A 12182-nucleotide genomic window follows, 5' to 3' on the forward strand; every position below is an offset into this window, starting at 1 on the left:
TATTAATATTTTGTCAAATACAATAGTCAAAAATATGTGATTTCTAATGTATTTTCTTATTTACATATAAAATAAGTGACGCTGAGGGAGTGGAGACAGACACGGAGTATGCTTTTGCAGCAACTGTAACAGGTGTTGCAAAACCGCTATAGAGCACAGGTAATTGGAATTTTCAGTAAATATAATTAATTACTAATATTCCTACATTTATATATATTTTTCTGTTAAGTTAAAACTATATTATAGAACAGTCAACTTAAAAGATTGTATTGTCAACCTAAAAAATGCCAATACAAAGCCTGAGAAAAGTGATAGGATGGAGGCAGGGTACAATATAAAGAGAAAAACACCTGAGGAAAGGGTAGAGCTGCAGATAGCTGAAATGAATGCAGAAGGTTCCTATGATGGTAATTCCATGTATCGACACTCGGAGTAAGGGACACAGAAACAAAGTTCTCTTTGTACATCATAACCGTTTTATTAATTATTAGGCACAGAGACTATATGAGAGACGCGTCAACCGCTTACACAAACATAATCGTCTGAGGAGCCTCTAACTAATGTAGCTCATTCAACCGTATATATCACATAGGAAAAAGGGGTGTGGTAAGATGCTGCCATCTGTCTAAACACCTTTCCCTTTGTTCTGTCACACAAGTCAAATGCTATCTTCCCCCACCTTATCCTTCCTGCCATAATGTTTACTGTAGTGTTTACCCAAAGGGGCCAACTGACCTTACTGCCCCCTGTTGTATCTTCTCCTATCCTGTCCTAAAACCCATTGATCTGCATCTGGACAGACAATAGATGCCCCCTATGCAAATACCAGATCCCACACATTCCTATACCTATCTTAACAGTGGGACTCAGTCCTTTACTCAGTGAGAATACATTGTATAAAGAAATTTCCACAACAGTTCCACCAGTAGTTGAATAGCCTACTTCATAAGTCCATGATCATAAATGGAGGCAATTACAGTGATGAGTAGCAAAAAGGATTAACTTGCAACGTTCAAGCATTTCACTCGTGCGATAGCAAACGGCAGATTATTATAATAAAACCATATTTGTGAAGTCAAATGATGTAATTGTTAAAGTATAGTTAATTACTAAAAAATTCTAGTAATTAATAATACTTTAACAATTGCATCATTTGACTTCACATGTTATTTTAATTGGTGTTCTGATTCAGCCCTCACATTCAACAGTCATATCAGAGTGGTCAGCAAAACAGCATTCTATCATCTTAAAAATAGATAAAGGGCTTGGTGTCCCAAAAAGACGAAGAGAAGCTCTTTTATCGCTAGTAGGTTTGACTACTGTAATGGCCTCTTAACTGGACTCCCCAAAAAGACTGTAAAACAACTGCAGCTAATTCAGAATGCTGCTGCTAGAATGTTAACCAGGACCAAGAGAACAGAGCACATCACTCGGGTTCTTATATCGTTGTACTGGCTTCCAGTCAGTTATAGAATACATTTTAAAGTGGTGCTTTTAGTTTTTTAAATCACTGAATGGTTTAGGCCCTGAATACATTTCTGATATGTTTGAAGAATATAAACCGAGCAGGGCTCTTAGATCCATGAACACAGGTCAGCTTATAGAGTCCAGAGTTCGAACTAAACATGGTTAAGCTGCGTTTAGCACTTATGCTGCACACAACTGGAATAAACTGTCAGAAGATATTAGACGTGCACCAAACGTATACATTTTTAAATCCAGGTTAAAAACACTTCTCTATTCACGTGCCTATGACTGAGCACTTAAACTTAACCGCAATGTTTAGCCTTACAGCTTTTATAGCTTCCTTTGTTTTCATCCTGTTCTTATTCTATGTTTTCTTATTATGTTTTTTTGTTGCTTTCATTTGAGTATTTTTTTATGCTATTGTATTTCAATATTTTTTCTTTTTCTTTGTAAAGCACATTGATTTGATTCTATGTTTGGTGTTTGGAGAGGGGTCAACAAAGCCTATAGTGAAAAGAATACCATCCCCACTGTGAAGCACGGTGGTGGCTCAATTATATTTTGGGGGCGTGTGAGCTCTAAAGGCAATGAGGAATGCAACATGTTCTCAGAAAATACTGGCAGACAATTTGCATTATTCTGCACGAAAGCTGTGCATGGGACGGCCTTGGACTTTCCACCATGACAGTGACCCTAAGCACAAGGTCAAGTTGACCCTCCAGTGGTTACAGCAGAAAAAGTTGAAGGTTCTGGAGTGGCCATCATAGGCTCCTAACCTTAATATCGTCGAGCCACTCTGGGGAGATCTCAAACATGCGGTTTATGCAAGATGACCAAAGACTTTGCATGACCTGGAGGTATTTTGCCAAGACAAATGGGCAGCTATACCACCTGCAAGAATATGGGGCCTCATAGATAACTATTACAAAAGACTGCACACTGTCATTGATGCTAAAGGGGGCAATACACAGTATTAAGAACTATGTGTGTTTTACATCCTCACTAATGTTTTCTTTACACATGGTACATATATTATCAAACGTTTGAGCACAACTGTATCTGGTTGGTTTGTTGTCTTTTTAAATCTTCAGAAGAAATTGTGATTTCATCAACCTGTGTTATCCAACCCTTCACAAAACCAATGTTAGCGTCTTCTGACTCTCCTGTCTCCTCTCTGTTCGCTCAGATCCTGTCCCTGCAAGCAGAGGAGGCGGCCAGGGAGATGAAAGTGGAGGAGTATGAACGGGAGCTGGCCCGTGCTAGGAGGAAACTCAAGCAGCTAAAGATAGAGGTCCGACAGGCACAGGGGAAAGTGGAGGCAGCGGGGGAATGCATCATCCCGTTAGAAGATTCCATCAGTCAATCGTATGAGGAGATTTTACAGGTGGGTTTGTCATTAGCAGTTAACATTTCATGAAGATAGTTGGTTTAGGCTGTTAACCACATAACTCTGTCGCTCAGTCGGTAGTGCATGGCACTTTTGTTGTGGATTTGATTACAACGGGGGTCCAGGACAAAAATGTATCCACTTACTTTAAGTTGCTCAGGATAAGACAACTGAAAATAGAAATATATAAAAATAAACTGTCAGTTTGGGTCTGCTAAAATGTGGGAGTTTCTCGCAGATGGTGATGCAATAGCAGTTGGCTTTTGTCCGCTTTGATTTCTGGCTAAGAATTACAACAATTTAAGGACTCAATTGTTCACAGAATTAAGATGTGTTTAGTCTTTCATGTAGCCAGTCATTGATCTAGTCATGCAATCATCAAAGGGTACACTGGTCACCAAAGACAGTATACAAGCTCAGGGCTATGGTCTCAAGGGAGAACGTTCTAGCTTTGAAACCCATTAAGGGAATAGGGCTATTGCCTTTTATTTTTCTTGTCTCTTGCTATGCTCATCATCTGAAAGATGAAAGCCTGTGAATGGAAGCTATTAGCTTTGCTTGCCTGGCTATGATTCTCCTAGAATGCTAAGGTTTAGAGCATATATGATAATATGGAAGGATATATCCCTGTGTGACCAACTATGTCCTGTGTAGCTCAATATTGTGTTTATGTGGTCAGGAATGTGGGTTTGATTCCAATGAGGGCCAGTATGAAAATGCATGCTCTCACCACTGTAAGTTGTTCTGTTAAAAACTTAATGAACTAAATTTAAATGTTTGCCTATATCACAGAGTGAAAGCCCTCATTTAAAGTTCTTTCACACAAGACTGACAATATAAAGTTGTTCAGTCAGACCAGCAGTGGTGGTGATTTTTTCTGTCACCTGCTGACAACTTATAAATGTGTATTAAGTGCATCAAGTGCATTGATCTGTATTGTCACAGTAGCAGCAACATGCAGATGGGCTTCAAACCCACCAGTGGGACTGGAGTCCAAAGTTCTATAAAGGTTTTTCAATTTTTACATGCACATGGGATAATCGATATACGGCCACCTAGTATGACCGCACTCTGAGTAATCAAAGAATCTAAGTACGACAGGCATCTTTGTAACTTTTTAACTGGCCATGCCCCCTACTCATATTACTCACACATTGAACACAGAACAGATGCTAGGCCATTCTCTGGTCAAGCTAAAATCTCTCTCAGATAAACAGAGGTCCCCATGGTCTGTTAATTACTCATTTACCCAGATCACAGCATACTAAATGAAACCACCATAGAAATGAATGTAAAATCATAATTGCCAATGTAATATAAAATAATAACATCAAAACATCATAAAATACTTGACAATTTCACATTTCTATCACATAGCTTTGATTTATTGTGTTGTTCATCTTCCATGTTGATTTTGGCTCTCCTTTTAATAATGTTGCATCTTTAGAGGAAAGCTTCCAAGCTGTAATAAATCAATATGTAATAACATCTGGAATTAGTTTACCGACGATGTACCAAACATTATCAGTAAATAGAGCCATTGGTTCACAGGTCCCTGTTATTGAAAAAAGACCAGCGGAGTGTCTTTTAAATTAGCTTTCACTCAAGGCTAAACACTTATTTGTCCCTCATTTTCTAATTATTTTATTTTACCAGGGGGGACACAGTGAGACCTGAGTCTCATTCACAAGTGTGCCCTGGAAACACAACCAAAAAAACTGCACATAAATATAAATACATATAAAATATTCAAAAGTACATAGACATACACAGTTAGTTAAAACATACACATTCGTCAGTATAACAATCTTTAGTTATTAAAACGAACTCAAGGGCGCTAAGGCCTCCAAATGAAGTACTGACTGGATGCCATTCAAAACATTGGGCTCTAATTATGAAAAAGCTGATCTACCAATCTCAGTGTTTACCAAAGTGGTCAGTAATGTTAACCAATCATGTGACCTGATGTTATAATCCAAAACTCTGAGCTTCAACAGGGATGACAAGTTGGAAGTCTATGGAGAAGGGTTTTGTAAGCACACAGAGAGTAGTGCAATAGTCTACATGTCTTAAATGACGTCCAGCCAACTTTCTGGTAAAGGATGCAGTAATGAGTATTAAAACTGTCAGATGTAATAAAACAAAGGGCACAATGATAAACAGAGTTTAGGGATCTCAGGGTTGTGTCTGTTGCACTTTGGTATGTAGTATCTCCATAATCAAGAACAGGTAAAAACAGTGACTGAACAATGAACTTCCTACTAGTCAGGGAGAAGCAAGATTTATTTCTAGGTACTATTTCAATCATGGCACCATTTAATGAATTTAGATGCAATTAAATGGTTTTAGAAATAGTTTTATGGGACTTTGAGAAAATGCATTTCGTTTTCCCAATATTAGAAGAAGTTGTAGATTTGTAAAATCAAACTACAACCTTGACACTGCTAGATCAATAGTCAGAGCACTAGCGTAGATAATAGTATCATCTGCATGCAGGTGAAGAGCAAAAAGCACAATTTCATTAAATGTAAAGAGTTAAAAAAACAAGTCCGAAAACTGATCCATGTGGAACCCCTTTATGCACCTCAAGAAAATCAGACATCAGATGCAATGGCCTGAATACGGTCTTTAAGATAGTCACAAAACCAAACACATGCATCAGAGCTAAGGCCAATTTGGGACAACTTCCTTAATAAAATATGACAATCAAGTGTCAATCTCTTAGCAACACTCCTCTTAGCCTTACTGGGTAGTCCTTCTAGTCCTGTTCAGGAAGTAGCTAATATTTTTGTAATTTTACCAGGTAGGTGGAAGTACAGTCTTCGTATAGTATTTGAAAAAATAATTACCTTTGTTAATGTCTTCTGTGGACTAGGAGGAGTGCATGCTTAGTATTCTGAGGGGGGAGCAAACAAGAGATGCAACACTGCCAGACCACCAACAGGTGGAGCCAAACGACACATCTCCATGCAGCCTCAGGACAGAGGATGGAACAGTAGACATCCCTGATGTCCCTGCTTGGTCATGGGGCCGGAGTCAATCACTGCCTGTTTACGCAGAGATCCTGGTAAGTATTGTAAGATGTGTTCCATATGTCCTGACAACTTGGGATGACTTGAATTATAGGTATTCAGTGCATTCAAATGAATGGCTTTTCTCTCTTTCATTAGGCTAACCTTGGGTGCGCGGCTCGTGCTAAGAATGGATTGACTGATACACAAGAAGAGGAGGAAGAAACGCTAAGCACACCAAAGGTAAATGGCTACCAACATCTACCAACTGAGAGATGGCAGATAAGCCCAGTTTTAAAAGGTCCTGCAAATTAAAGGCCACTGGTTCAAATACCTACACAATAGGTTGTTTTGCCCTTTATCAAGTAACTATAAAGTCACACTGTAAGTGCATCTAAATGACCAAAACTGACAAATATTGTTGACCTATAATTACAAGAAACAATGGCAAATTACTGAAAGAATATTCTAGCTGGATTTATGAGTTAAACTACCATTTGTGATAAATGTTTGTCTTATATGCTTTAGCAGATAGATAAAGGAGAAGAGAAAGTGAAGGTGGAAGAAAAGATTACAAAATATTCTAACAGTAGCATAGCTATCAAAGATCTGGACTTCTACCACCCTGATCCCTTCATTCACTGTGAATCTGAACGTGAGTATCCATTCTCTTTTCCAGCTGCCTTGATGATGACCACGGCCCTATTCTCAGATTCATATCAATTCATCAGTGTGTATTTTAAAACACAACCAGTTGTTGATCTAAATGCACTCCCTTGAAAATAGCATGCATTTTTGTATTTGAATTCATTACTATATTGAGCTCAGTAACAGTTCCTACTAAAACAGTGAAGACACAAAAAATCTGACAGAGACTATATAGAATAGAACAGGCAACAGAATACACAAGTGTCCTCCACATACAAGTTGTTGAAATACCTTACAGACAAACAAAATACATTTTGTAAAGACAAATAAAAAAGGGCAATTTTTAAGCTGAATTTATGCCATCTGATATGCATGACGATTTCAGACAACCTACAAAATAATAATGAATGGGACTTCTAAAGGTCAAACGAAACGACAACACATGCTGCCTTTAGTACTTAGAATTTACATCATTGCAGTTATTAACCATTGAAGCTACATAGGTTGTGCCTGAAACCAGCCTTGATGATCTCTTGCATTTCGTAGCTAGGAAAGATCAACCCACACAAAACAGTACTACAATTTACTCTACAATTCTATCATTTTATAGAATGTACAATATAATTCTATAGTGTTCTGTAGTAAACTGATATAAACTGTATACTGCTGTTGGAAATTTGATTTGGCCTGGTAAATAATCTTGACTGTCTAATGATGTATGTATGAATTAATTTGGCATTGATAATATTGTTATCATTAATATTATTTGTGGTGGTGATACTGATAATGTAGATGCTTTTATTTGTGATGAATTCCTTCTTTCAGATGACCTATTTAAAGATGATGACCTCTTCACCAAAACAGATAAATCTGGTGAGCATAGTTCATATACAAAATGTGGCCAATAAAGTTTATTTTGATGATACACAATGGGGTGGTTTCCCATACACAGATAAAGCATAGTCCAGGAAGGAAATGTAATTCCCATTTGCTATAGAGCTTAATTTTTTGTCCAGGACAGGACAGGAAACTGTGGGTATACTACATTACTGTTCTAAAGTTTGGGATCACTTAGAAATGTTCTTCTTTTTTAAAGAAAAGCAAAAAAAAAAACATTAACAAGAAAATCCCATAGAAAAGCTATTTATTTTCAGTTAAAACGAAACACCTACAGGTCCTCAATTGGCAGCTTCATTAGATATGGAACCCACACAACACCAGTCTCAACATCAACTGTAACGGAGAGTGGAGGAGAGGAACCAGGTGCAGGCAGAACGTAGTAGATATTGACTTTTAATAAACCAAATCAACACAGAGTACAGAATAAACTTAAACAAAAGTAAAGGGGCTGGATTGACACAGCAAACTGCAAACCCTCACCAGTTACACATGGGCATGCAAAATGACAGCAATGACACAACAACAACAATGATTGACAAACGTGGGTAGCAGAGGGGAAATATTTAAACACATACTAATGAGATGATAGGGACCTGGTGTGAATGATTAAAGACATGTGACACGAAACAAGTCTGGAATGCGTTCGTATAATGATGGGAACTGAAGGTGCACGGCACGGTGGCGCTGCTACTCACCGTACCGTGACATCAACAGTGAAGCAGCGACTCCGGGATACCGTCCTTGTAGACACAGTTCTTCCTCTGTCCAGTGTCTGTGTTCTTTAACCAATCATAATCTTTTCATTTTATCGGCCAATTTTAGATATGGATAGTTTTTTCAACTCTGCCTAAAAAGCCAGTATCCTGGAGTCGCCTCGTCACTGTTGACGCTGAGACTGGTGTTTTGCGGGTACTATTTAATGAAGCTGCCAGCTGAGAATCCGTGAAGCCTCTAATTCTTAAACTAGACACACAAATGTATTTTTCCTCTTACTCAGTTGTGCACCAGGGGCCTCCCACACCTCGTTCTATTCTGGTTAGAGCCAGTTTGCTCTGTTCTGTGAAGCAAGTAGTGCACAATGTTGTACGAGATCTTCAGTTTCTTGGCAATGTCTCGCATGGAGTAGCTTTTATTTCTGAGAACAAGAATAGACTGTTTCTGATCATTTTGAGCCTGTAATCGAACACACAAACGCTGATGCTGAAGATACTGAACTAGTCTAAGTAGTTTTTTTGATCAATTTTATGTTATTTTAATGGACAGAAAATGTGCTTTTCTTTCAATAACAAGGACATTTCTTAGTGACCCCAAACTTTTGGATGGTAGTGTATGTGTATAGTATTATCTAGACCTTTAATTTGGTTTCAACTGATCCTTTCTCTCAGATGATGATCCATTCAAAGGCACCAACCCCTTTGGTGCAGATGTCCTTTTTTCAGAAGGGACAGAGGAGCCTTATTGCTCAAATGATTCCTTCCCAGGCATCCCTGCCTGCCGGGAACTTGGATCTAATGACGAGACAGACAAGAGCCTCTCTTGCGCTGATAACAAAGCCTCCACCGGCACCCAGTGCTTTGAGTCAGAGTTTCCAGATGAGGACGAAACCAGTGACATAGAAATCAGTTACAGCAGGGAGGATCTGGATGCTGTTCACTCAGAAGCTGTTCAACTCTCTTTTGTTGAGCCCAAAACGTTATTAATAACAGAATGCCTGAGTTTCAAGCCCATCTACACTGCTCAAACCTGTTCTTTGGACATTGAATTAGAAGATGAAGCAGGATCCAATGTAGCATCAGGACGGGAATCCTTCAGTCAAGCATCCAGAGCCACACCTGGCTGCTGGACCCAACTTCTCCACTGAATCTGACCCCAACGGATACGAGTTTGACATCAATGCAGTATCCCCCCCTTCTGACATAGCAGAGATTGATATAACTCTAGGATCTATACCAGTTGACTATGATGTTGTACCTCCTGAGTATGATTCTGTGGAACCCAGCTACCCGGATGATGTTCAGGCTTGTGACTCAGAACCTGTCAGAACAGGAGGATGCAACCTTCCTGAACCAACCCGCCCGGTCCGTCCACCTAGACGTCTCAAAGCGTCAAACACCCGGAAAGCTGAACGCTGTGATCCAGGTTCTTCCAATCGCTCTGCTGATTCAGAGCAGGACAGTGCAATTGGCATGGAGTCTCTCAGCAACTCAGCTGAAAATAATAGTAAATTAAGTTTCAGCAACAACAGTTTCGAGCTGAACTATGAACCCAGTAGTCACACTTCGTACAACTATGGATTTAAACTGAGCCCTGAACACCACAGTGAGGACATACTTAATCCCTTTGGCACTGATCCCAGCGATGAAGATGCTGATAACCAAGACTCATTGGATCCTTATTTATTTGAACCAACCACTCAATCTGAGAACCTAGACAAGTTTGACCCTTATGAGTTTAATCCTACATTTCAAGCTGAAAACCAAGACCAGTTTGACCATTATAAATGTAATCCTACATCTCAACTTGAGAACCAAGAAAAGTTTGACCCATTCGAATTTGAGCCTACCATTCAACCTGACAACCAAGACAACTTTGGCCCTTATGAATTAATGCCTACAACTCAACCTGAGAACCAAGACAAGTTTGATCCATTTGAATTTGAGCCTACCATTCAACCTGAGAACCAAGACAAGTTTGACCCTTATGAGTTTAGAAATACTTCTCAGGCTAGCAACCAAGACACATTCGATCCCTATGGTTTCAAACTTGCAAGTTTTGAGACAGACAACCAAGCTATCTTTGGCCTACACAGTGGCGATGATACCAACCTAGAACACAACAATAACAGAACTAAAAGGGACCCCTTTAGCTTTGATTTCAGTAATGCAGCATCAATGGACCCCTATTGTTCAGAATCCGGTAACACAGTAACGATGGACCTGTTAGGTCTAGAACTCACAGGAACAAACAGTGTTGCTGAGTCTGATATAAAAAATCCTAATGAGTCTGACCAATGCGGAAAAGTACAAACCATGGCAACCGCAAGCAACCTATTAGACCTGGATTCTGTGTTTGGAAGCAGTAGTTATAGTGTTAACCCTGAAGTTGCCCCGATCCTTGACCCTTGTGAACCTAGACCGGGAAACCCTGCTGGTTCAGACAACTTTGCATTCAGAGCAAGAGACACTGCCCACTCTGTGTCTGTTGACACCGTTTCTGACTGGATGACTGTTAAGGTCAGTGGCTTTGTTTTTTAATGCTTTAGGTATATGTGTGCTGGTTGTATGTCTTTGTTTACTGTATAGATGTGGACATTATTAGGTGTAGGTGTACTGTACATGAGTACATATATTTAACATATATTTTACTGTTTACAATCCAGGGACCGTAACTTAACAAGAATTTGTATTCTTTTCTCACAGTCCAACTCCAAGGAGTCTTCCAGCCCTGTCAACACCTGCACACAGAGCTTTGACCAATGAACCATTTGCTGGGACAATGTCACTAGTGTGGACATGACTAATGCATTACAGCCCAAAAATTGGGAAGTAGATGAAAAGACAGACTGCAAAGGAGAAAATCAGTCTCTTTTCTCCTTGCTTGGCATGATTTACCTTGACCCGTGGTCAAGGGTTGCAAAATTGCATTGATTTAATAGTGATTGATGTGTTCATTGAAAATCATATGTTGATTTTAATGTATGACTTTCTACTTGTTGATTGTTGCTTTACAGTTGTGAGGCCTTAGTTTGTTCTACACCCTGTTATAGGGGCAATACAGTACTGAATCTGGGTCCAGTTATAGGTAAAGGTAGGAACATATACAGTGGGGAGAACAAGTATTTGATACACTGCCAAATTTGTAGGTTTTCCCACTTACAAAGCATGTAGAAGTCACATTGTATGATTTTTAAGTAATTGATTTGCATTTTATTACATGACCTAAGTATTTGATACTTAATATTTGGTACAGAAACCTTTGTTTGCAATTACAGAGATCATACTTTTCCTGTAGTTCTTGACCAGGTTTCCACACACCGCATTAGGGATTTTGGCCCACTCCTCCATACAGACCTTCTCCAGATCCTTCAGGTTTCGGGGCTGTCACTGGGCAATACGGACTTTCAGCTCCCTCCATGGATTGTCTATTGGGTTCAGGTCTGAAGACTGCCTAGGCCACTCCAGGACCTTGAGATGCTTCTTACGGAGCCACTCCTTAGTTGCCCTGGCCATGTGTTTCAGGTCGTTGTCATGCTGGAAGACCCAGCCAAGACCCATCTTCAATGCTCTTACTGAAGGAAGGAGGTTGTTGGCCAAGATCTCGCGATACATGGCCCCATCCATCCTCCCCTCAATACGGTGCAGTCATCCTGTCCCCTTTGCAGAAAAGCATCCCCAAAGAATGATGTTTCCATCTCCATGCTTAACGGTTGGGATGGTGTTCTTGGGGTTGTAGTCTTCGCTTCTTCTTCCTCGAAACACGGCGAGTGGAATTTACACCAAAAAGCTCTCACAGTTGAAGTATACCTATGATAAAAATTACAGACCTCTACATGCTTTGTAAGTAGGAAAACCTGCAAAAACGGCAGTGTATAAATACTTGTTCTCCCCACTGTAAATTTGAATTGCATGTAAACAAAAGGACTTATTATCCTGTTTATCTTAACTCTTTAACCATCTATTCTTTATCAGAATCATCTTTATTTGCTAAGTGAAGTTACCCATACACAGAATTGTACTTGCTGTGATGGTGTTAGTGGTAGCATAATTTGG

The 12182-nt window shown here is 39.5% G+C and overlaps 1 protein-coding gene across 9 annotated transcripts in view; it reads left to right on the forward strand.

The window, feature by feature from the left end:
• The window catches only part of LOC105007164 (epidermal growth factor receptor substrate 15), a 63623-nt gene extending 52326 nt beyond the window's left edge, over positions 1 to 11297 (forward strand). For 8 of the 9 annotated variants that reach the window (XM_020044851.2, XM_010865990.3, XM_020044848.2 and 5 more), the window contains 7 exons: positions 2654 to 2851; positions 5730 to 5921; positions 6025 to 6108; positions 6394 to 6520; positions 7339 to 7386; positions 8799 to 10646; positions 10833 to 11297. In XM_020044851.2, coding sequence (XP_019900410.2) covers positions 2654 to 2851; positions 5730 to 5921; positions 6025 to 6108; positions 6394 to 6520; positions 7339 to 7386; positions 8799 to 9274 — 1125 coding nt within the window. In that variant the 3' untranslated portion in view covers positions 9275 to 10646; positions 10833 to 11297. The remainder of the gene's footprint in view (positions 1 to 2653; positions 2852 to 5729; positions 5922 to 6024; positions 6109 to 6393; positions 6521 to 7338; positions 7387 to 8798; positions 10647 to 10832) is intronic. The other variant, XM_010865989.3, reaches the window with a different exon arrangement.
• Positions 11298 to 12182: the final 885 nt, after the last annotated feature.

This window comes from Esox lucius, chromosome 3 (genome assembly GCF_011004845.1).
Source record: "Esox lucius isolate fEsoLuc1 chromosome 3, fEsoLuc1.pri, whole genome shotgun sequence".
NCBI lineage: Eukaryota > Metazoa > Chordata > Actinopteri > Esociformes > Esocidae > Esox > Esox lucius.